The following is a 26,234-nucleotide window of genomic DNA, read 5'->3' as shown; positions in this document are numbered from 1 at the left end:
AGATCAGGTTTCATTCAGAATTGAGCCATTACGTTTAGTTTGACTCGGTTCCATAGATAAATATTGTGAAAATAGCCGATCTACAAGCTCACAAGCCTCACCATGTTTTCCTCTTTCTTATGTTATTTGACAATTTGGACAATTATGTTTGGCCAGTTAGCGTTAATTACTTTTGATGCAGTTAATGGCCTTTTTTCTTATCTTTCTAAATCCCCCCCCTTTTTTAAAGTATTAAAAGTCCTTAAATTGTCACAGTTGTCACTTATCACTGTCATCTGGGGACCCCCTCAAAAAATCATGTCGTGGGGGTCACGAGCCACAGGCTAAGAACCACTTGGGTATAGCCGTGACGTCATATCCCCGCGACTGTTGTTTACATGCGACAGAAGCAACATGGCGCTGTTTCCAGCCTTTGCAGGAGGACCAGCGAGCAACGTAGAAGATCCGTCTAAAGACTCTAAAGGTTGATCTTACATTCTGTGTCTAAAACCCAGCCATAAGTATTGTTTTAACCTCGTTGCGTGTGTTCTGTCAGAAGCAGGAGAACCTAGCCCTGAAACGTGACTGTCATACCATGACAGTCATGGAACCACTTGTTCCTGGTTTGCGATATTTTTTTACATTTACAACTCTTTCTACATAAACTTTCAGATTTCAAATATAAAGTGCTGACCCCCATGCCACGGAAGCAACACGTTGAGCCGCAACTGGTCTAGTACCCGTATCTTCCGTATTGTTCAATAAAAAAGCATTTTAATCCGATCGGCGGCCATTTTCTATTATTATTAATATTTTTGGGTAATGTATCAGAGTGCAATACACCTCTCAACCGATAGTGTCGCGTAGTTGAAAGCATTGGAGACATTTTTGAGAAAATGGCCGGCGATCGGATTAAAAAGCTTTTTATTGAACAATACGGAAGATACGGGTACTAGTAGCCATGGTTCACACGATGACAGTCATGTTTCAGGGCTAGGGTACTAGTAGACCGGTTGCGGCTCAACTTGTTACATCCGTGGCATGGGGGTCAGCACTTTATATTTGAAATCTGAACGTTTATGTAGATGTAAGAGTTGTAAATGTAAAAAAAAAATCGCAAACCAGGAACAAGTGCTTCCATGACGCTTGTGACAGACGAGCGTCATGTGAACCATGGCTACAGGAGAACCTAACATCAGAGCCAGCTGTTGTAGCTGATGTTAGCCAACATATTCAGTGGTGGAAGAAGTACTCAGATGTTTTACTTAAGTCAAAGTATCAATACTGCAATGTAGAAATGCTCTGTTGCAAGTAGAAGTCCGGAATTCAAAATGTACTTGAGTAAACGTGCAAAAGTATTGGTATCAAAATGTATTTAAGGTACCAAAAGTAGAAAGTACTCATTATGCAGAATGTCCCATTTCACACGGTATCATGTGTATAAAATGTATACAAATATTTTGAAAATAGCAGATCTACAAGCTCACAACGCGTCTTGAACTTGATCTGCTATTGTCAAATAGCCAAAGTATATATATAGGGCTGAAGTGGTTAATGCATGTTTTATAATAATGATCTAAACCTACAAAGTGTAACTAAAGTTTTCAAATAATTGTAGTGAAGTAAAACATACAATATTTCCCTCTGAGATGTAGTGAGGTATTGGTACTGAAAATTGGAAATACTCCAGTAAAGTAAAAAACACTTCAAAATTGTACATATGAGTACTGTACTTTTCCCACCACTTTAAATCCCCATCCATGTTTAGTGTGATATCTGCTCGATCCAATGCCAATAATATCTCAGTGATGATGTTAGCCCCAGCCCTGATCAAAATAACCACTGTCTGTGCTCTTTTTGGCTAATCTCCCCATAATATGGATGCTGGGGGTTCAAGTGGTCAAATGGATGCTTTTCCAGATAGCGTTGAATGGAAACGTGTGATGTCTTGAACTTGTTTTGTCGCCAAATGTAGACAACTGTATGTGGACTTTTGTAGCTCTCCTTAGTGATCACCCCCACTCCGTCTCTCTCTCTCTGTTCTCTCCACCACCTGTCAGATTTAGACTGGCTGAACAATAAGAGTTTTCGGACTGATGATGCCTTCTCTCTCCACCTACGGACTTTGGAGAAGACCACCGAGAGGCCAGACCAAGAGCACCCAAGGTAGAACACTGAACAATCTCCCTTGGCTTGAAAACAGGATTCTGGACAACAGTGGTTGCAGTGTTGCCAGATTTTGTGAGAGAAACAACAACCCAGGTCTAAGAAAACAAGCCCAAAAGAAGCGACTAAAGGCCACATGAACACCTTGAACCTATACATCAGCCATTTGAAAAGAGTGTGAGCTTGTAGATCTGCTATTATTTATTTTTTAAATCATTTTAAATTAAATACACAAACCTTGTATGGGGGTCCCTGGCACAAAATATGTTCAGATCTGTGGCCAAGTACATATTAATGTGGGGGTCCTTTACATGAAAAAGTTTGAGAACCACTGATTTAACAACATTAAACAACATTTAGGAAGGAAGCCCAAATAAGCAACTGCACATTAGAAACAAGCCCAAAAAAATGCAACCCGCAACTACCAATATTTACAAGCGACTTTGGAGAAAAACAAGCCCAAAGTCGCTTATACAGTAATAAGCAGACATGGCATTGGCAAAACTGGTCAAAGGCCTGGTTCAAGACAAGCTGTGTATAGCATCTGCATATCTGAATAATGAGATGTCCTTGTTGTGTACATGAAAGAACGATCGCGGTGAATGAACCAGCTGAAAGGATTTATTTTAGATGTATTTGACAAGAGGCATTGCTTTGCTTTTCAAATTCTGTGTTTATACGCCTTTTTCAGAAAGGACAACATTTTAACTTGTTTTAGGCAGATATTCTGTAAATATCGGTTATCGACCATAACAGCAATGTTGGCATGATGGCATCGGTATCGGCCAGAGATGTCACATCGGTGCTATTTAATATATTATCCATTTGTAACTCAAAGAGTGTACAAATGTAACCAAATGGACCGTGTAGGACAACCATAGCCCCACTCAGCTTCAGAATGCTAGTCCACCAAGTCATTCTTTTGACTCAGTAACTTACATCACAACCGTGCTCAACCTATCCCGATCCTCAGCCTAGGCAGAGAGGCCAGTTCCGAAGAAGAAGAAGGAGAGCAGAAGAAGAAGGGGGAGAACGCGGAAGACGGAGATGAGCCACCGAAGAAGAAGAAAAAGAAGAAAGAGAAGAAGAGGAAGAAGAAAAAAAAGCACAAGAAAAGGAGTGAGCGGTCTTCAGACAGCAGCGGCTCTGACTCCGACACCATCTACCCCAGTGACCTGAAGAGGGACACAGACAGGTAACACACAAACTCATATTATACACACCAGAGCCCCACGCATGAGGGATTTGTGGAATGTTCCAAAAAATCTTCCCTTGACAAAAACAAATATAAAACATTTATTTTACACATTTACTTTATTAATATTGACTGCCAGAGTTAAAACCTCGTTCATAGCTGCCCTTGCCAGCGATTTTCGTGTTTTTTTGTTTCGTTATTTTGTTATTTAATTCACATATAGAAAGTCTAGCTGGACATTTGAATCGTTTTGATCGTTCCACCACTAGAGAGCAGCACATACCAGCTTGATCAGCTCGCTGACACACTCGCCCCCCCCACACCCACTCAAACAGTCAAACACATGAACCGGATGTGAAATGGTCTCAGATTCTCTGATCGGCGAAAATTACGATCTTGGCGGCCAGGCGCGCTATTTATTAGATCGCATTAATGCGATAATGGCGGCCAATGAGTTAACTTTCCATGCTGTAATGAATCATTGACTGTAGATCTTGCCAGGCAAAATTAATCACTGGTGTTTTCACATCAACAGTGCAGTAAATTCTGCAAAAGTAAATAAATCTTCAATTTGCAGTAATGCCACTATTATTGCCACATTTGCTTACAGACATATTCGATATATTATTGCTGGCATACCAGCGTATCAGTCGATGCTCTAATAATAAACATCCATTAAAAGCACACTCGCTTGCAGTCAGTACTCTTAAACAATTCACACACATACTGTAGATCTGCATTAAATAACAACCAGAGAGAGATGTTGAAATGACATACATTACACACACACTCAAGCCGAGGTATAAAATAGGGCTAAAGTGTAAAGTTTTTTTAGTAACTAGTAGTACCTAGTAACTAAAGTTTTCAAATAATTGTAGTGGAGTAAAAGTGCAATACCGTAAATTTCGGACTATAAGCCGCGACTTTTTCCCCATTTTTCGACCCTGCGGCTTATATAACGGTGCGGCTTATCTATGGATTTTTACAGCTAACGGCCACTAGGGGACCTCCTAAATCTATGTATTTTACACCCGCGGCTTATAGTCCAGTGCGGCTTATATATGTACAAATCATTCAATTTAGCTGCTGCGGCTTATATTCAGGTGCGGCTTATAGTGCGAAAATTACGGTATTTGATTCTGAGATGTAGTGGAGTAGAAGTAAAAGCACTGAAAATTGGAAATACTTCAGTGAAGTAAAAAATACCTCAAAACTGTACTTAAGTACAGTACTTGAGTAAATATACTTAGTTACTTTACACCACTGAACGAGACAATGACAATTTTACTGTTTATGTGAGGGGTTACATGTAGATCTTTGTTGTTTGTGCTGTGGTACTTTTGTGATGACTTTAATTAACAAACGAGTGTGTGTGTGTGTGTGTGTGTGTGTGTGTGTGTGTGTGTGTGTGTGTGTGTGTGTGTGTGTGTGTGTGTGTGTGTGTGTGTGTGTGTGTGTGTGTGTGTGTGTGTGTGTGTGTGTGTGTGTGTGTGTGTGTGTGTGTGTGCGTGCGCGTGTGCGACCAGTCCTCAGGCTGCTCCGTTGGCCAGTCGTTTCTCCTGGTTGGATGACATCCATTCTCACACAGAGCAGCCCTTCTGTGTGGACCCCAAACCTGACGCTGCCAACTGGACCTACAGGTCCCTCTACAGGGGAGACGTAGCCACGTACGTACTGTATCTCACTCTCTCTGCTTCACCCTCGCTCTCTCCGGTTCAACCATGGATAGAAGACATTATATCATTTGCTGGCGACCGCCCATGGAACCCTCCCATGGTCCACCGGACCCCACTTTGAGAACCACTGGTCTAGGCAGACGTAGGCAGTAGGGGTGTAACGTTTTTTACAGCGATACGATACGATAAGCATCACGATACAGGGTTGACGATACGATACATGGACGATATTGGTTCGATACGATACGATTCAATGATTTATAATCAATACAGCAACTTTTTAGCAAAGAAATTAAATCTGTGGGAAACGTGTGGATAGCGCAGGTTTTTTAAGGGAAACATTTATTATTATGGATATAAATAAGTAAACACAGTGATACTTGACATGAACACACAGAATACACACATTTATCGATAGACCAAGTGTAGTTATATGGAATGGAAAAGTAATTAAACCTCTCTTTTACTTTTTTCTTCTTAAAATTACAACACACGAGTACTTAGTATCGATACAATCGATTATTTGCATTGCAAAACGAAAATCCTTTTGTGTTGCAGGTACAGGAGAAAAGGCAGCTCGTCGTTGGGTCTGGACCCTCGCAAACAGCAGGTGAGCTGGGAGGAGTCCGAGGCGAACAAGAAACACAAGGCCACGGACAAGAAGAGGCTGGAACGATACTTCTCCTCGGCCAGTCGCCAAATGCTGCGATCTGAGTCCGCCGTGCCTACGTTACCCACAATTCCAGAGGGCAGTGATGATGTCATCAGCCCCACTTCCTATCTCCCTCTGGGCGGCGAGGTCACAGGTAAGGATGTTGTTTGTTGTTGGTGTTGTTGTGCTTTATTTGCATGAATATTTACGCATAACATGAGAGCAAAAATATATGGCTGTGTGATTATGGACGATACCCTATTCAGGAATAAAATACATTTTACAATTTACATTTTAGGTATTTAGCAGACGCTCTTTATCCAGAGCGACTTAAAAATACATCAATCTAGGATCATAGGTAAATCAAGAACTTAGCATCAGTGTAAACAACATAATATGAAGAACAATAATCTGTACATTGAAACTATAGAAACTGTAGGATTCCAGGTAAACAATGGCACCTAGCATCTGTCTAAATAACCTCTAAATCTCTTCACATTAGAACAATGAGATTTAGTTTCAAAATTAGCGAAAACTTCCTTTTATTAGAAATCAACCTGCAGCTGTCTGTCACGGCACAACTCACTTTCCGCTTAGCCATCCATCAGCCATAACCCTCTAGTGGTGTAATGTTTTTTTTTTCTTCCCCCCAGTGGAACGGTATTTTAATGATGTCACGTGCACGCACTTTGGTGGAGGCATTCTCGTTGCGTGTAGGTAGACAGGATGCCACCACAACAGAACTGAAGCCATAATGCTGTGTTGCTTTTATACTGTGTATGAGGACGCTCACCGCCACCGGTAAACCTGTTATGCATAGTAGCCATTTGGGTAGCTTACTTGGCTGGTGAATGAATCTAGGGGGGGGGGGGTTTCTAGCCCCCCCCCCACCTCACACGTGTGCACCGTACCTTGTGGGTGCGCGTGAAAAAATTACCGGTGGAACGCCGTGGTACTCCGTGTGGCCCCCATCAGTGTTGCCAGATTCTGTGAGAGAAACAAGCAACCAGGTCTTGGAAAACCGGCCCAAAAGAAGCGACTATGGGCCACACGAGCACTTTAACATGTACATCAGGTATTTGAAAATAGCCAATCTACAAGCTCACAACGCGTCGCATCGAGCTTGTAGATCGGCTATTTTCAAAAAAAATCTTGCGGGGAAATTATAATAAGCAGATCTGGCAACCCTGGCCCCCATGACACCGCTGCCTCTAACCTGCGTCCTGTGACACTTATGTTGTCTACACAGGGGCGAGAGTGGAGACATCCTCTGTAAATCCCCTGGGCATATACGACGCCTCTACCGAGTGCTGGCTGCAAGGGAAGGGACAACGGGAGCAGACGGACGGCCAGCCGCCGGACACACAAAAGGGTGGGACCCTGCTGGCCGGGAGGACAGAGGACTTTAATAGGCGGATCAGAGAGCAGCCAACAGACACTCAACTGTGGATAGAGTTCATACGATACCAGGTACAGCACGGCGCAGATATCTTTCTTTCTTTCTTTCTTTCTTTTTAACTTCACTGAGAATTCCTTCTTTTTTATTCTCTACTGCAGTTTTTCTCAAAGTAGGGTCCGGGGACCCCCTAGGGTTCCTTGAAGGGTGTTCCAAGGGGTCCCCTTTGGGGGCCAAATTAAGTTAATATAGAATCAAAATCAATTTAACCACTTTGCCCCTAGTTTACCCTAGATCTACTGCTATTTTCAAAGCAATTTGAAGAAATATATATGATAATAATTTAACAACACAAATCTTCTCTTCCCCCCTTGCATAAACACTTTTCAGATGGGGGGAGGTCTTGTAACCAAATACATATGAATTTGGGGGTCCTCGACATGAAAATGTTATGATAGTCACAGATAGTTAATGGATTCAGATGCGAACCCCCCCCAAAAAAACTCCATCCAGCTTTACCTTCCCCCCTCTCCCTCTCTCCCCCCCCTAGGATGAGCAGAGTGCTGCGGCGTTCGTGGTCGAGGGAGAGGCGGTGGAGCACCACAGGGCCTCGTATCGGGCGGTCCAGGAGAAGAAGCTGAGTATAGCGGAGCGCGCGCTGGCCGCCAACCCCAGCTGCGTGGCCCTGCAGCTGGAGAGGCTGAACATCTGCCAGGAGCTGTGGGAACCCTCGGCCCTGGCTAAAGAGTGGAAGAAACTGGTAGAGCTGTCACGCAATTATCACATTTTATTACATTTCTGTTTGGCTTCAGGGGTTGACACTAATTGCCCGGCTAGTTGCCCGGCTATCCGTGGCAAGTACGGTAAATAAAACGTTTGGGAAAGTGGAGTTTGCTTTCATTGCCCGACGGGCAAGTGCGTTTGAATGGGCAAGCAACCGTCTTCATTAAATATTATTGGTTATTCATGAAAGAACAAATATGCAGCAGTTGTGCTCATTCAGACTTTCAATGTGACTGTCGCCACTCTGTAGTTATCGTTTTGATGTAACATTAATTTGATTTACTTTTCTGGCAAGTGGGCATGACCTTTGGGCAAGTAGAACTTGACCTGTACTTGCCAGACGGGCAAGTGCCTCTGAGACCTTAGTGTTCAGATTCAGATTCCTTTATTAGCCATTGTGTAATACACATATGAATTTGCTTTGGCAATTACATGATTGTGTTTCGATCTTTTTTCACATATAACATAAAATACCAACAAACACAAAACAACACCGTGCAAGAAAATAGATAAATATAAAGTGCCATAGTGTTCAGTAGTGCAATGTCATTGCCAGTGTCAAGTTTCAGTGACCCTTGGGGGCGGGGGAGAAGAGAAGCCAGACTCAGTGAGCAGCCTGGCAGCTGAGGGGAAGAAGCTGAGTCTGTGGCGTGCTGTGGTGGCCTTCAGCAACCGCATCCTTCTCCCAGAGGGGAGCAAGGTGAGGAGGCCGTGGCCAGGGTGGGAGGGGTCCGCCATGATCTTTCTTGCCCTCCTCAGCGCCCTGGAGTCGTGCAGGGACTTGAGGGAGGGCAGGGGACGGCCAATCACCCTCTCTGCGGAACAAATCACCCGCTGCAGCTTGACGAGATCTTTTGCAGCTGCGGCGGGGAACCAGGTGATGATGGAGTGAGTGAGGATGGACTCAATGATGGCCGTATAAAAACGGGTCATCATAGCCCTCGACAGTCTGTACTTCCTCAGCTGCCGGCGGAAGAACAGTCTCTGCTGTGCCTTTTTCAGGAGGGCCATGATGTTCAGTTCCCACTTCAGGTTCCCAACTTAAAGGACTCCACAGAGTTCACCAGGGTGCCTCCCAGCATGATGGGAGGGGGAGGGGCTGCGTTCCTCTGGAAATCCACCACCATCTCCACTGTCTTTTGGGCATTTAGCTCCAGATTGTTGCTGCTGCACCACCTACGCAGCCGCTCGATCTCCCTCCTGTAGGCCGACTCGTCCTCCTTGGAGATCAGGCCCACCAAGGTGGTGTCATCGGCAAACTTGAGGAGCTTGACCGACGGGTGGAGGGAAACACAGCTGTTGGTGTACAGGGAGAACAGTAGTGGGGACAGGACACAGCCCTGCGGGGAACCGGTGCTGGTGGACCTGGAGCTGGAAATGCTCTTCCCCAGCTTCACACGCTGAGACCTGTTGGTCTCAGTGTGTCAACCCCTGGGCTTATTATATGACAAATAACATTTGTCTGCTATTTCCACTATTTTAGAAAATGTTGTCAAATATATGTGTCAAATATATGAAACCTTTTGGAAATGATTATGACGATTATGCATCCTTGACAACATCGATATTCAACACACATACGCGTAGTTACATCTATATGTAGTCACTAATGTATTATGTAGGAATACTTTGCACTTTCAAGAGATATTTCTGTTCAACACTGAGCCCTGCCCAAGAATTGACAAACGTGTGTGCACACGCCACCTTTGCGGTTTTGAGTTAGCGGTCTTCTCTAGATGCCTAATACGTTGTTCCAGCCGAGACTAATTCTTCCAATTTAGGCGATTTAGCAGACGCTCTTCTATCCATAGCGACTTACAGTCAGCAATAAGCAAGGTAAACGCGTACATCGAATGCAGAGAGATAGTGTAGTGCCTCAGTAAACTAGGATCACAGGTAAACCAAGAACCTAGCATTAGTCTAAACCAGCGTTTCTCAAAGTGGGTGCTGTGGCACAAACTAATTCAGTGTTGCCGTGGGTGAGAAAGTTATGCACAGGGGTGCCCTGTGTTAGCCTGGTAAACCCTCCCTCCGGAAATCTCATTTCCATTTGATGAGATTTCCGGAGGGAGGGTTTACCAGGCTAGCCCTGTGTCAAAAATGTTTGAGAACCACTGGTAAAAACAATATACGATAAAATAACAACATGTACATTGAAACTATAGGATACCAGGTAAACAATGAACCTAGCATCTGTCTAAATAACGTGCCATCTATTGACCTGTTTCCTAAGCTGTGTGTTTTCCACTTCCTGTCGATTTCATTGGATATCATTGGTCATCTGACCAGTTTCATTGGATTTCATTGGATCAAATTGACAGGAAGTGGAAAACACACAGCCTAGGAAACAGGTGAATAATTATTGGATCGTTTTCTGTCGCCGCAGGTGTTCCTCCACCCAAACAGCGCCCCCCTGTGGCGTCGGTACTTGCTGTTCACCCAGAGCCATTTCAGCACCTTCACCGTGTCGAAGGTCAACGCCGCCTACGGCAAGTGTCTGAGCACGCTCGGTGCGGTCCAGGACGGCAGCATGGTGTCCCATCCCGCCCTGCCAGGGACTGAGGAAGGCATGCTGGGTAATGAACGCACTCTTGTCTGTTGGTTTTCTGCTTTTAACCCATTAAGACCGGGAACGCATCTGTGTAATCACTTTAACCATTATCTTATACTTTGGCTATTAAAAAATAGCAGATCTACAAGCTCATAGCACGGCACAGAGTGCCGCGCTATGAGCTTTTTGCTTTTTGAAAAATCACGAACATTTGTGCAAATCTTTGAATATATATATATAGATTTTTAAAGCGAACATTTTTAACTCAAATCTTTGCTTCTGGGGGTTCCCTGGAACAACCTATTTTGAGATGGGGGTCCGCGGCCAAATACATATAATCTTGGGGGTCCTTGACATGAAAAAGTTTGAGAACCACTGATTATAGCAACAGAAAGATTTAGAAGACATTTGTAGAATCCCTAGAAGCAAAGATTTGAGTTACAAATGATCGCTTTAAAAATATATATATATTCAAAAATGTCCAAAACTTAAAAAAAAAAATGCAGATCTACAAGCTCATAGCGCGGCACTTAGTGCTGCGCTATGAGCTTGTATACGGTATATGCTATTTTTGAATAGCCAAAGGAATCTAAAAATGACACCGATACGTTTGCGTGTGATATGACAGTGAATGCTTATAGAGTACCAAAGTCCTGACGTCACTCCCACTACCCCTGGGTTACGGAAGTATTTTTTCAATTAAAAATACCATAGCGAAATCTTAGATCTTAAATCATATAAGAACTGTGTTCAAAACATTAACAAATCAGCCCCGCGATTCTGTCAGGTATGAGACTCTGTCGTTTATGAGTTGCATTTGATAACGTCTGTGTTTGGAGAACTTTTTATTTTTATTTTCGTACTCTTTGGATAAAGTTGTACTTTTTCACCGCTGGTTGATGCTTCATATCCATATGAGTAAAATTTCGGGGCTGATTTGTTTATTTTTGGAAGACAGTTCTTTCATGACACAATCTAAGATTTCTCTATGGGATTTTCAACAGAATAAATAACTCCCCCCTAGCGGCCTCTGTGGCAGTGATGTCAGACTTCGGTTCTCTATACGCATGCCAAGTCCAGAATCAAACACAATGCAATCCACGTATAGAGCACATTTAAAAACAACAGCATTGAAGCTCAAGCAAAGTGCTGTACACTCAGTAAAAAAAAGAAAAAAACACACAGTTTAGACCAAGGGTCTTCAACAGGGGGTCCGGGACCCCTAGGGGATCCTTAGAGTTACTACAGGGGGTCCGCCAAATCTTTGTGTGATAGGATTTTTTTTTTACCTTAACCACTTGAACCCTAACATCCATTTTCTGAGGAGAACTTTAGCCAAAAATACTTGCTCACTTTGTGAGCTTGTAGATCGGCAATTTTTTGGCAAAGAGGTATAGGTATAGAGGGGGAAAAAGAGCAGACCAAACTAAACAAAAAAAGTTGAATCTGAAACACAATTTTATACAATACTGCTTCATCTCTCTCTCAGCTAGGGGGTCCTTGGCCTGAAAACGTTGAAGACCCCTGGTTTAGACACATCGACTAAAATAAAAGGCCTGATACACGTAGCATTTTTTTTAAATCAACAGACAACATAAACATCAACTCTCTCTGTCTGGGTTCAAACACAGAACGTTGTGGCTATGTGCATTACCAGGTCGGGGCCACCAGGGTGTCTCCAAGGCACACTTTTAACCTCTGCTCATGAAGCACCACTGGTTGGGGGGGGGGGGGGTATTTTTGACACAAATTGTTAAAAAATAGCATATTCGGTCAATAAATGGCACATTTTGTGTGTGTGGGCGGGGGGGGGGGGGGGCAGTGGTGGAAAGTAACTAAGTACATTTACTTAAGTACTGTACTTTTTAGGTACTTTTACTTTACTGGAGTATTTCCAATTTTCTATACTTTTACTTCTACTCCACTACATCTCAGAGGCAAATATTGTACTTTTACTCCACTACAATTATTTGAAAACTTTAGTTACTAGTTACTTTGCCGATTTAGCTTATTATTACAAAACATACATTAACCACTTCAGCCCTATTTACACTTTGGATATTTGAAAATAGCAGATCTACAAGCTCACAACGACGCGTTGTGAGCTTGTAGATCATCTATTTTCAAAAGATTTTTTTGATACATTTTAGACATGATAACTTGTGAAACGGGACATTCTGCCTAATGAGTACTTTTACTTTTGGTACTTTAAGTACATTTTGATGTCAATACTTTTACTCAAGTAAATGTTGAATACTGGACGTTCACTTGTAACAGAGTATTTCTACACGATGGTATTGATACTTTTACTTAAGTAAAATAATGTAGTACTTTTTCCCGCCACTGGTGTGTGTAGACATCTTCAGGCAGCAGTGTCACTTCCTGCGTCAGAGCGGTCAGTCGGAGAAGGCCATCGCTCTGTTCCAGGCCCTCGTCGACTTCACCTTCTACAAGCCTGACACCGTCCAACACCTGTCCACCAGGCAGCAGGTACATGCATACACACACACACACACACACACACACACACACAACCAAACTGAAGGTGGTATACACGCAAATCACACCGCAGTTACGCGGTGCCGGCAGGATACGTTGCTTTTTCACCACTGTGAGGAAAGCTTCCATACCGTCACAGCCTTAGCATACACACACACATTCTGTGTGTACACACAGACATACACCAGTAGTGATTTGTTATTCTACGTGTGTGTGTGTGTGTGTGTGTGTGTGTGTGTGTGTGAATAGGTGGAATTCTTTGAGACGTTCTGGGACAGTGGGGAGGCGAGGGTCGGGGAGGTCGGAGCCCGTGGTTGGAAGGCCTGGATGCTCCAACAGGAAAGAGGAGGATGGCTTCAACCTAGCGCAGGTAGTACACACACACACACACACACACACACACACACACACACACACACACACACACACACACACACACACACACACACACACACACACACACACACACACACACACACACTACTCACACTACTCACAGGGGGTTACATTTGCAAATAAACCTAAAGTCCTGCTCCCCCCCAAAATCTAGTTTTTTTGTTTGGTTCTTTTTGAAGCTTAGCTATGAAAATCATGGTACTTTCTTGTGCTCTGCATATCTCCAAAGCATTAATATAGTATTTTACAACTAAAATCGGCTCTTTAGAGATGTAACACTGGTTTGATGCAGCAGGGCACGCAACTCAGTGTACAGTATATATTCAAAGCTCCTGCAATACTAAACGAGGGCAAGAATAGAGCAAAGAAAGAGGTATTGCAAAGCTCCTTTGGGGTGTTGTTTGGGTGAGAAAAATACTTGAGATGTGCATTTATTTAACGGAGATGATTTTTTCCTGATGATTTAAACCACACCGTGGGGGCTTTAACTCATGCACCATTTTGTGTGTGTGTGTGTGTGTGCATGCGTGTGTGCATGCGTGTGCGTGCTTGTGTGCGTGCGTGTCCTCAGATGAGGAAGATGAGGAGGAAGAGGACGAAGAGGAGGTGAAGGACCGCAGCCAGCCCAGGTGGAGGATCTGGTTGGACGTGGAGACATCCCGTGAAGCAGCTCATTGGCTGCCCTGGAGGCCGGACAAAACCAAAGGGCAATCAGTGGAGGACTGTGAAGACCCAGACAGACAGGTGATGGAGGGAGGCAGGGCGAGATGGGTGGAGTAAGAAGATAACATAATTAGAGTTTCACTAACGTAGTAGTTGAAGCAGATGTGGGGGTTCTCTCTATACAATGATATCTGGAGTGTTACTTGTTACTTTTAGATCTACAAGCTCACAACGCGTCGCACCGCGACGCGTTGTGAGCTTGTAGATCGGCTATTTTCAAATAGACTATGTGTAAAATAGGGCTGAAGTGGTTAATGTATGTTTTATAATGTAATCATTTATATCTGCAAAGTAACTAGTAACTAAAGTTTTCAAATAATTGTAGTGGAGTAAAAGTGCAATATTTGCCTCTGAGAAGTAGTGGAGTAGAAGTAAAAGTATAGACAATTGGAAATATTCCAGTAAAGTAAAAGTACCTCAAAATTGTACTTAAGTACAGTACTTGAGTAAATGTACTTATTTACTTTCCACCAGTGATTTTTGGGTTTAGCGCCACTCTGAAGAATCCTATTGCTGAGGCGCAACTCCCTTGTGTCCTTCCTCACAGGTCCTGTTTGACGACATCGGCCCGTCTCTGATCCGGCTGTCCTCTCCAGACCTCCGGCTGCGTCTTGTCCTGTCCTTCCTGGCCTTCCTGGGTCTGCCTGTGGACCCTGTGCTCTCCGGCGCCCCCTGTCAGCCCAGCCTGCTCTTGGATGACCTTTCTCTGCTCACTCGGGGTATTGAGAATGAGTGGTTATATTGGAACATTATCCCTATGTGCACCGGAACATTTTTGTTTTAGTCGTAGTCTTTTGAATGAAATTCCATTTAGTTTTAGTCATCTGAAATGTTGTAGTTTTAGTCTAGTTTTAGTTGACTAAATATCATACTTTTAAATCTACAGTTGATTTATTCGACGCGTTGTGAGCTTGTAGATCGGCTATTTTTAACACTGGGCCTAGGCCATCTGGTAATCAGAAGGTCGCCGGTCCCAGTGTTGAACATATGTCCTTAACCGAAAATAGACGATCCACAAGCTCAAAACGCATTGTGAGATTTTTTTTTATTTTAACTCTGACTGCCAGAGTATTTTCATAAAGTACTCCCCCAGTGCCAGCGATTTTCGTGGTTTTTTGTTTTGTTATTTTATTATTTTATTTCCATATAGACTTGACTTGAAACTGACTTTTGAACGATCACCCACCACTAGAGAGCAGCATTGATAAACTCTCTGAGTCTCCCACAGCTCTCTCAGCCAGTGCAACAGTCATTTTCATGAAACCGGATGTGAATTGGTCTCATATTCTCTGATCGGCGAAAATTACGATGTGATACACGACGGCGATGACTGTTCGTCACCCAGACCATAGATTATAGAAAGGGAGGTCTCCGATAGCTTTTTATACTGTGTGAAAAACGGTATAAAACCCTATTCTAGCCGAAAATGACTGTGGAGAAAAAAAAAGAAACGGAAATCGCGTCATAAAACCGGATGCAGTGGTGGGTGAAGTAAGTGGAACCTGAAACTTATAGTGATTCATTGCAGAACAGCGTGATCAGAGATTAAACAATGAACGCGCGTCCAACGCGTCGACGGCCAACTGGACAAAGTAGCACTTGACGCGTTATCGCGTCGTCCGCAGTCAAAGAGTTAAAAGGAAAAAAAGCAACATTAAAATTTGTATTACATTTTAAAATTGATTACGGATTCTCTACAGTCCCACTGTAGTTGTGTCTCCACCAAGCCACCAGTCTCACTCCCTGTTTTCTGCAAGGCAACGACCTCCAGCAACCTCTGACCTCCAATGACCTCCTGAACGTTGGCGTCCACCCTGTGGGTCACATGACGACCCTCCTGGGAAGCAGGAAGTGGCCGGGGCTGGGGAAGCAGGGCGAAGAGTTTGTCGCCAACGCGTTCCACATGCTCCTCCCGCAGGTCCCCGCCCGCCACCGAGCCGCCCTGTCGCTCAGCTGGATGCGCTACGAGAAACTCAAGGTTAGAGCAATTGTAGACCTTAGACCTCTTATCCAGAGCGACTTTAAATAAACAGATACCGTACATAAAATGCAAAGAGAACGGTGTAATTCCTCAAGAAACTGGGATCCCCTTGTAAACCAAGAACTTTGCATCAGTGTAAACCACACAAATACTATCGAAATAACAATCTGTACTTTGAAACTATAGGATACCAGGTAAACGATGAACCTAGCATCTGTCTTGTAGGACTGTGACCTACTACTGTCTGTCTCACACAGGGATGGGTTACGGCTCTTTAAAGTTAACTTTAAAGAGCCGTAACCCATTGATACGGCTCAATGGGTTACGGTAAAGTTGTTTTATTCTGCTCTGTAAAGCGACTTTGAGTATTTAGAAAAGCGCTATATAAATTGTATGTATTATTATTATTATTATTATTATTATAAGTTAACAATTTACATTTTAGCCATTTAGCAGACACAATAAACAAGGTAAATAATCACATGGCGTTAATAGAATGCAGAGAGAACAGTGTAGTGCCTCAAGAGTTTCTGTGTTTGTTTCCATACGCTACGGCTCGGCTTCAGATAAGGTTCTCAGAACCTATGCACAGCAGCCATCTTGGAAAGAAGATCAAATAATACTGGACATTTAACACGCTCACAGACACACATTAGATATATCAGTACACGTATGAACAGTGAACAAGGAAAGACTGCTTTCATTTATTATGCTTCAGGACTCTCTGAAAGTGGCTCGATAGGTCTCCGTAGAGACATTTAGGGTGCTTCTAGAAGACACATTACATAGTGACTGCACCTGTTTCATGTAACCCTATATTTATTTGCATCTGTTATTCGTTATAATGTGGTTTAAATGTGTGTTATTGTTTTTCATTATATGTATTGTATTTCATAACTTGTTTTACATGCTGTGAATCAGGGCTTCCTCGGAAAAAGAAAGCTTGCTCTCAATGGTCTTCCCTGAATAAATAACGGTCGAAGAATTTAAGAGCTGTGAGATGAGTTCAGATCAAAAAGTGTCTTGACATGAAATATCCTCGTGTGTGTGTGTGTGTGTGCGTGTGCGTGCACCAGGTCTGGCGCTGCGTCCACGGCAGCAGCAGGAAGCGCCTCCGCTCTCAGGGCAAGAGCAGCAAGCGCGTCGCCAAGCGGCTGCTCAAGGAAACCGACAACCGCTCGTCGCTGGGGCTCTGGCGCGAGTACGCCCACCTGGAGTGGCTGCTGGGTAACCACGACGACGCCCGCAAGGTGTTCTCCACAGCGGTGGCGGCGGGTGCGGGTGCGGCCGGGGCCAAGGCGCCGCTGGCTGACCACCCAGCCCTCTGCGAGCTCTGTCTGCTGTGGGCCCAGCTGGAGGTGGAGGAGGGGGAGGAGGAGGCGAGGAGAAAAGGAGCGGAGGGAGGAAGAGGAGGCCAACGGGAGGTGACCAGCTCCCCGGCGGTGTGCGTGCTGACCATGCTGGCGGAGGGCACGGCCCCCTCCTCCTCCGCCTCGTCCCAGCCCTTGTCCCCCGTCGCCGTTCTAAAGGCCAGGAGGTCGTATGAGCAGAACCTAGCAGCCGGGCTGTCCGCACTGGACCAAGCTCTTCACAACTCCCATGCCGAGGAGAGAGGTATGGTTCTGACTGTGATGCTCGGGTGTGGCAGGAATGTGATCGGTCCAAGCCGCAGAAGTAGACGAGATTTTTTTACACACTGTGTCATTTTCGAGTACCGATAACATTGTTCGAAGGTAAAATATGACACTGTTCGGAATGCAGGTAATGTTTCTATAAATCCAGGAATCTGTGAGTGTCTGTCTCAAGAACTCTACCGTATGATGTGTCATATATGCCCTACGAAGACAAAGTGCAGTAACAACGGGAAAAAAACTGGTCAACTGGTCAGCCAAATGAGATATCGGCATATAAGGGACAATAATTGTATATCTGTTCTTGAGGTAATTGTTTATCCCCCAAAATCACGAAGGCCAATTTGACAAATAAGTCGGTGTGTCCAAAAACGTAGGTACTGCACTTTGGCTTTGTAGGGCACTCCAAGTTCTCTGATAATGGGTACTGCACTACAGTGTGTGACCCTGACAATGGGTACTGTTCTTTAATGTCTCGCGTCATCTCTCCCCCCCGCCCCGCCCCACCCCAGGACTTCAAGAGGACGTTCTAGGAGAGAGGCTGCGTCTCAGAGGTCTGGTGGGCTGTCACGCTCTGTTTCAGTACCTCACCGTCGGCATCCAGGCCGCCGACGCCGTCTACGCAGAGGCCAGAGAGAGACTGGAGGGACTGCACGGCACGCTAAGCCACGCCGAGGAGGCCGACGCTGGCGAGGAACGCAGCCGGACGGGCGCGGCCGCTAAGTGCAGGCTAGCTTGCGAGTGCGAGGCGCTGGCGGTGCAACAGGCGGCCTTGCTAAGGCACCACACTGTCACCAGTGTGTTTCCTCTGGCGACACTGAGACGGACTCTGACGTCTGCCCTCTCCGCCTGGCCCGGCAGTGCCCCCTTGTGGAGTTTGTACACACAGGTAATGCCTTAAGTTTTGTTTTCTGAGCTCCCCTCGAAGCAGTGTTCATTTTGACAGCAAATGTTGATTTAGTTTTACTCATAGTCTTTTGAATTAAATTCAATTTAGTTTGTCATATTTTAGTCATCTGAAATATTTTTGTTTTAGTCTAGTTTTAGTTTGATTTTAGTTGACTAAATCTACAGTTGATTTAAATGTATTTTGTAAAAATAGTAAAAGCATGTGAGCAACGCTTTTTTTGGTGGGTTCCCAGCGTTGTAGGGGTCTCTAATTTTGGGAGTCCATTTTTTTTACACTCTATGAGTTACAGATGCGTTCTGTCTTTCTATCTTTGGCGTGCTGCCTCTCACTCTACCTGTGTTGCAGGTGGAGAACCGTTACCATAGCGCAGGCCGGGCACGCCGGTTCTTCGACTCGGTGACCCGGGGCAGCGGTAGTGTCGTGCCTCGCCTCTTCGCCATCGTCGCCGAACAACAGAGGAAGCGGCTGGTCGACGCCGCGCAGAGGTAAAAAGCAGAGAGGGAGGGATTGTGAGCTTGTAGATCGGCTATTTTCGTCAAAGCTTGTAGATTGGCTATTTGGTGTAAAGGGAAAAAGAGCAGACCACGTACAGAGCCAGAGGGTTTAGGTGGTTATGGTCTTTCTATAGCACTTGGACTACCACTACCTGCATGACTGTTTATTATATAACTTTTATTATATAACTTGTATTAGTACTCTATGACTCTAAGCCTGTGGGGCTTCCGTAGGTCTGGTTCCTATGGCGATACCCTGCCCATCCTGCCAGAGAATGGCCTTAGCAACCGCATCCGGGCCCTGTTTGAAAGCACCATAGCAACGGAGACTGGAGCTCACTGTCCACTACTTTGGAGGATGTACATGCACTTTCTGGTGAGACGGGAAACACACACAGGCACGCACACACACACACACACACACACACACACACACACACACACACACACACACACACACACACACACACACACACACACACACACACATATCTGTTTTAATAGCGTTGTGAGAACACCCCAAAGGTAATTCCCATACCAACGCAATAACCACAAAATGCCTTACCTTTAACCGACCTTCAACCCTAATTCTAACTGTGACATTAACCATTAACTCTAAAATTATGTTTTATCATTGTAAAGACCAGCAAAAGGTTAGAACCTTTTACTGTTTTTTTTTCTTCAATAGAGCATTTCACTTTCTCTTTTACAAGAGATAATTGATCTCTTGTAAAAGAGATCAATTTTCTCTTTTACAAGGGAGGCCTGGCCAAGACAGCAGCCTGAGAATGTTTCGGACAAAACACCAATAAGCAACACGGAAATGTACAATAAAAGCGTTCAAAATAATTTAAATACCTATACAGACCGCCACAAGTACCAGCCACTTCATTCACAATTTTTACTGGAGATTTTAAATCAGGAAGAGAGACCAATTCCCTTTGGTTTCACACAGACAGCAACATGACCACATCTCGTGATCTCAGACTATACTGTCAGATCTCTGTGCAGTCAAAGTGCAAAATGTGCGATGGGAGTTTCCCCAAGCACAGCTTTATAAATGGAACAAGCACTGATGACTGAGGCTGCGAAAGGTCAGAGATGTTCGACCAGCCCTGCAATGAAGAGTATAATGATGAGCAGTGGTGGAAAGTAACTAAGTACATTTACTCGAGTGATGTACTTAAGCGCAATTTTGAGGTATTTTTACTTTACTGGAGTGTTTCCAATTTTCAGTACTTTTACTTCTGCTCCACTACATCTCGGAGGCAAATATTGTACTTTTACTCCACTACAATTATTTGAAAACTTTAGTTACTAGTTACTTTGCAGATGTAAATCATTATATTATAAAACATACATTCACCACTTTCGCCCTATTTTATACCTAGGCTATTTGAAAATAGCCTATCTACAAGCTCACTGAGCTTGTAGATCTGCTATTTTCAAACATTTTAGTACTTTTACTTTTGGTACTTTAAGTATATTTTGATGCCAATACTTTTGTACTTTTACTCAAGTAACATTTTGAGCACAGGCCTTTTACTTGTAACAAGGGTATTTTCATACTGTGGTATTGCTACTTTTACTTAAGCAAAATATCTGAGTACTTCTTCCACCACTGATGATGAGGCAGGGCTTCACAAGTGTGACAAATCTCAGTGCCCTGTGGTTATCTAACATGTGCGTTCGTGTAACAGCAGATCACCATAATGAGTAGTACTGGTAAAGAAAAAGGTTTCTGGGACCAGACTTTTTGCCTCAAAGGAGAAACGGGACTTGTTTCTGAAATAAAGCCCTAGTTGTTGTCGTTTGTTTGTTTTTGGGGGGAGCATCAATTTGTTTCTGTCCATAGAATTTCCCTACATTTATTTTAACAATAAAAATGTTGTGCATGGAAGCAATTTAAAGTAAAAAACATGCTGGAACTAAATGACAATAACTATGTAGTTTAGTTAGTAGATTACATATTTGACCCACTTGAATTGTATGAACAAATCTATCTGAAGATTGAGATAAAAAGTTATATTTTCTACAGTAGATCAATGGTTCTCAAAATGAGGTCCAGGGACCCTCAGGGTTCATTGAGGGGGTTCCAAATGGACCCTTACAGGTCTGTAACTCTGAGAGTGTGCAAATGGAACCGACACTCTCAGATTTATAGGGGGAACCAATGCAGTAGATGTTACTTTACTATATCTGTCCACTCCTCTATAGTGGGGAGCTTTGGGAAGCAACCAATGCATTGTGAGAACATGTGATATCAAGACACCAAATACACACTCATCAGGTTGTCTTTCCTGGAAATCTGCATGTCCTAAAAATAATATGTAGAATTGCCTGGGCTGGGCAGATCAATGTTAAGTATGCCGTTTAGTGCTTTGTGGATCTCTGCCCAGAAAGGCTTTATCACTGGACGATCCCAAAATATATGCCAGTGACCAGCTTCCCGAAAACCACACTGTTGTCGCCAGAGAAATGTGCTTTCTGCTTTGGTGTAATAAAGAAACGTACAAGGCGTGTGTGTGTGTGTGTGTGTGTGTGTGTGTGTGTGTGTGTGTGTGTGTGTGTGTGTGTGTGTGTGTGTGTGTGTGTGTGTGTGTGTGTGTGTGTGTGTGTGTGTGTGTGTGTGTGTGTGTGTGTGTGTGTGTGTGTGTGTGTGTGTGTGTGTCAAATGAGGATTGTTTGTGTGTGTGTAGACACACACACAAACAAACAATCCTCATTTGATATAGAATAACTTTCTCTTCCCATTTGTCTTTAACCTCTCTTCCTATATACTTCATTGTACAATATAAAGAAAAAGCTGATCTACAAGCTCACAACACGTTGCATTGCGACGTGATGTGAGCTTGTAGATTAGCTTCTTCTTTTCTTTTTTGCCTATAATGACATGCCCAAAATAGGGACAGTTGAAAGTGGTTAGTGTATTCTCTTCTTTTTCTTTTGGCTAATTCCCATCGGGTCGCCACAGTGGCTGTCCACCTGCTTCTGTTCTCGGCGTCTTCCTCGGTCACTCCAGCCACATTGCATGTCCTCTCTCACCTCATCCATAAACCTCCTCTTTGGCCTTCCTCTTCTCCTCTTGCCTGGCTCTTCAGCATCCTTCTCCCCCAATGTACCCCTCATTCCTCCTCTGCACATGTCCAAACCATCTAATCTCTCTTGTTTTATCTCCAAACCTTCTAACCTGGGCTGATCCTCTAATGCAGGGGTGATGCAACTTTGATGATGGAGAGGGCCACTATATCTCCACACTCACTCTAGAGGGCCACATTGCATATACTGTCGGGCAGACACCTCTTATCTCTGTGTTTTAACTTTTTTGTAAATTAATGCCGTACTTGGCCATTCTATGTCACACAAAAGTCGCAAAAATAGACGATCTACAAGCTCAAAACGCGTCGCAGTTTTGCTATATTTTAATTGGAATCCTGAAAAGTAAAATTGTTTTTTAATTTCAAATGCATTTAGTTATACTTATGTTAACTTTATGAACTTAAATACAAATACATTGGACATAAAAAAGACAGTAGAATTTGTGTACTAGTCATTAAGCTACTAATATAGACTGAAGTAATCAAAGCGGGTCATGTTTGTATGTTTGGAATTGTAGCAGCTGAAATCAATAATATGTCAGTATTCCGTTATTAACCTAAGGGCTGCATTAAGTGAAGATGGGGACCGCATGTGGCCCCCAGGCCGCCAGTTGCCCATGTATGCTCTATGTATTTGTCCGCAGACCCCCATCAGAAAATATTTTGTTCTAGGGACCCCCAGAAGCAAAGATTTGAATTGAAAATGTATATATATATTGAAAGTGCCACTCGGTGCCGCGCTGTGAGCTTCTAGATCTGCTGTTTTTGAATAGCCAAAGAGATCTAAAATGACACAGATGCGTTCCCGGTCTTAATGGGTTAAACTCCTTCACCTTCACCACCTCCACTCCCCTGGCATCCTCACCGTTCCAATGTTCCCACTCAATGTTTTGGGGGCATCTATTGTTAGGTCCTCATTATAACCACAGATATGCTCCGAAAGTGTGAAAAACGTATTTTTCATTTCGTTAGGTCTTTAATGTCCTTTCCACCTGGAGGAAAAACAATGGGTATGGTATTTGGCTTCTTGGCTGAAAGGCAGTCCTCAAGCCAAATACCAGGAGATTCATAACAGGAGATCATTTCTCACCTCTTTCCCTGAGCTGTAATAAAGTGTTCTCAGGCTTCTCCTAACATGGTATCAAAAGCTTTGAACAGGTCGGTAAATAGAGCTTCAACACTCTGCTTCTTATCCAAAAAATGCCAATGATATTATTCACCACCTTCAGCGTCGCAGTAATGGTGCTATGTTGCTTTCTGAAACGAGACGGATGCTTAGATGTTTATAATTTGTTATGTAAGTGTTCTCTTACAAGCAGCTTTTCAATGATCTTAACCAGGACTGACAACTTAGAGATGGGTCTATAATTATTTAATGAAGTGGACACCCCCCACTTTCTTTTGGGAGAAAACATAGCCTGACTTTTATATTTTGGGAATCATAATGCTTAGGGTGGGTTTGAGATTAGATGTGTAAGGTATAGTCACTATAGTGCTATACAATATGCAGCGTTCATATTTAGCGAATCACCTCAGTGCTTAGGGTGAGGTTGAAATTATATGTAAGGGAGATTGCAATAAAATATGCAGCTATCTTTTAAGAAGTACGATTCTAAGTCGTCTGGACCAGCAGGTTTTTAGGATCTCGGAACTCGACTAAGGCTTTTATGTACTTCATCAACAGAAAATGGAGAAAAAGAGAAAAGTTGATCAGTAGAATAGATAGTCTGTATCACAAACTGTGGTGTTCACAGATGCAGAGTTGGAGAATCAAACAGTGAGCATTGAGCCACAGAACACAAAATGCTCATTAGCACAACTCATTATCGTTTCCACCAGCAGATAAAGATTTGAAGGCTTTCTAGAATGTCCATTGTTCGAATTTTCATTGGTAACTGAATGATAATACAAGATTTTGTTTTGCGATGTGCAGCGATTTCTAGCCGTTTCCCAGGCCTTGTTTCTTATGTGTAGGAGACTAGATCATTCTTCTGTAAACCAGTCGTTATTAGGCCTTAACTCTATACTTAACGCCGAGGTGCATATCTAAATTATCTGTAATTTCCGTAAAGCCAGGATAAAAATACGATAGTTGCTACGTACATCGTCAATCAGATTTCAAAGTATAACAAATCATACAAAAACACTGTTTAGTCACTTGTGTACTTTTCAGAACACAGTGGTCACTAACATCATTAGCAGCATTTATGGGGTGATGAAGGTTGGATATCCAAAATGTCTGTGTCAATTTGAGGCACATGGAACAATAAAGGAAATTATTTTCATTTTATTTCTGTGTGACCCTCCTCTTTTTGAATTGTTAAAAAAGAATGCGTGGTCAGAGCGCGGTGATAATAGAAACAAGTTTGTTACAGTATTTATGGGGAACATTTGTGAAGATTAGGTATTAGGCCGGGCCCACACTTTCAGAGTTATTATGGGGGCCTGTCGACTAATCAATACCGAACTGGGGGTTCATTGAAATGAAAAGGTTTGAGAACCACTGCCCGATACACACCACCTTCAGAAGCCGGCCTCTTCCACGTAGAAACAGACATGTTGGCTACACGACACTGAGCTGGCCATGTGATGATACAGAACTGAAGATTAGGTCAATTAAAGATTTACCCTGGAAATGTATATTAGGATGAGTAGAGCTTATCCACAATATGCACACACTTTTGCACACATTTACCTACAGAAATGTGCTGTCAGTTAACCTTTATGTGTGTTTGTGTGTGTGTGTCTGTCTGTCTGTCTGTCTGTCCGTCCTATGTTCATAATTTGTTTGCAGGTGTCAGAGGGAAGGGTGGACAAGGCAAGAGGGATGTTCTACAAGGCTTTACAGAACATTCCCTGGGCCAAGGTGAGCCCCATGCAAAAAGCACGGCACACACACACACACCCCCTTTATACAAAGCCATCATATCCCCATTATGTGAACCAGTGTCCCTTGCCTTACTATAATATTTCAATGTATTCTCTCCCTGTCATCTATGTTTGATTGTGTGGGTGTGTGTATGGACGCATCCATGCGTGTGTATTTGCAAATGTGCAAATGTGTGTGTACGTCTTTTCCTTTTGTGTGTGTGTGTGTGTGTGTGTGTGTGTGTGTGTGTGTGTGTGTGTGTGTGTGTGTGTGTGTGTGTGTGTGTGTGTGTGTGTGTGTGTGTGTGTGTTTGCTTTTGTATGCATGCATTGTGTGTGTGTGTGTGTGTGTGGTCAGGGGCTGTACATGGACGCTGTGCAGCTGTTTCCTGAACATCTACAGGAGTTTGTAGATCTGATGACAGAGAAAGAGCTACGACTCAGACTGCCCTTAGAGGAGCTGGATATACTACTAGAGGACTGAACACACACACACACACACACTCTGCTTCAGGTGATAACTGTTGAGTTATAGTTACAGATGGCGCATAGGGCATGTCACAAAGTCCCTCCCTCTGACATCTTGCTGAGTGGTTTTAGTTAGAAGTTTATTGTTCGAGGCGGTTTGCAGCTGTTCCTTGAACATCAGCAAGAGTTTGTAGACAGAGAAAGAGCTACTACTAGAGGAGTGAAAAAAAACACACACACATACACACACACTGGTCTAATTCAGGTGATAACTTGTTTTGAGTTAGCTTGACTGATAATGCACCCGTGGCACTCTGACACACTGCCTGGCAGGGATAGGACTCGAGTCCTATGAGTTTGAAACCCAGGCTCACCCTGTTGATATCCAGATGCACACACACACACACACCCACACACACACACACACACACACACACACACACACACACACACACACACACACACACACACACACACACACACACACACACACACACACACACACACACACACACTGTTTTCTTGAATCACAAGGTTGCAGAGGGTTAGTCTGAAGCCAAGACAAACAATCTGTTCTAGCACTATGAATTGTAAAATAAAAATATATATATTCTGATGCAAGTTGCATTTTGTGTGTTGAAGCTTTGTTATTAGATACTTTTTGACAGGATTTCTTGAAAGTGACCTCATACATAAAGGAGCTTGTGTTAAAATAGTGTTGTCATTTAGATATCCGGAGTATTTTTTTATGAGTCACTTGAGTAATTG

The 26,234-nt window shown here is 43.5% G+C and overlaps 2 protein-coding genes across 3 annotated transcripts in view; one reads left to right on the top strand and one right to left on the bottom strand.

Moving 5' to 3' along the window:
• The window catches only part of ttc7b (tetratricopeptide repeat domain 7B), a 600,383-nt gene that overhangs the window by 485,572 nt on the left and 88,577 nt on the right, over positions 1-26,234 (bottom strand). The window lies entirely within an intron of this gene.
• On the top strand, positions 388-26,090 carry nrde2 (NRDE-2, necessary for RNA interference, domain containing). 2 transcript variants are annotated; one of them, XM_080414908.1, is made up of 19 exons: positions 388-463; positions 2,040-2,145; positions 3,119-3,340; positions 4,867-5,007; positions 5,575-5,822; positions 6,918-7,138; positions 7,615-7,824; positions 10,234-10,423; positions 12,755-12,888; positions 13,147-13,267; positions 13,865-14,037; positions 14,564-14,735; positions 15,774-15,994; positions 17,074-17,611; positions 18,141-18,517; positions 18,884-19,023; positions 19,267-19,408; positions 24,925-24,996; positions 25,357-26,090. In XM_080414908.1, the coding sequence occupies exons 1-19, from the start codon at positions 394-396 to the stop codon at positions 25,480-25,482; spliced, it is 3,624 nt and encodes a 1,207-aa protein (XP_080271034.1). In that variant the 5' UTR covers positions 388-393; the 3' UTR covers positions 25,483-26,090. The 2 variants fall into 2 exon arrangements, with proteins under 2 accessions (XP_080271034.1, XP_080271033.1); XM_080414907.1 differs by having other exon boundaries at positions 5,575-5,840; positions 6,927-7,138.

Source organism: Gymnoscopelus braueri (assembly GCF_963280865.1).
Source record: "Gymnoscopelus braueri genome assembly, chromosome: 19".
Taxonomy (NCBI): Eukaryota; Metazoa; Chordata; class Actinopteri; order Myctophiformes; family Myctophidae; genus Gymnoscopelus; species Gymnoscopelus braueri.
Note: the sequence above shows the minus strand (reverse complement) of the source record. Positions and strands in the feature narration are given on the sequence as shown.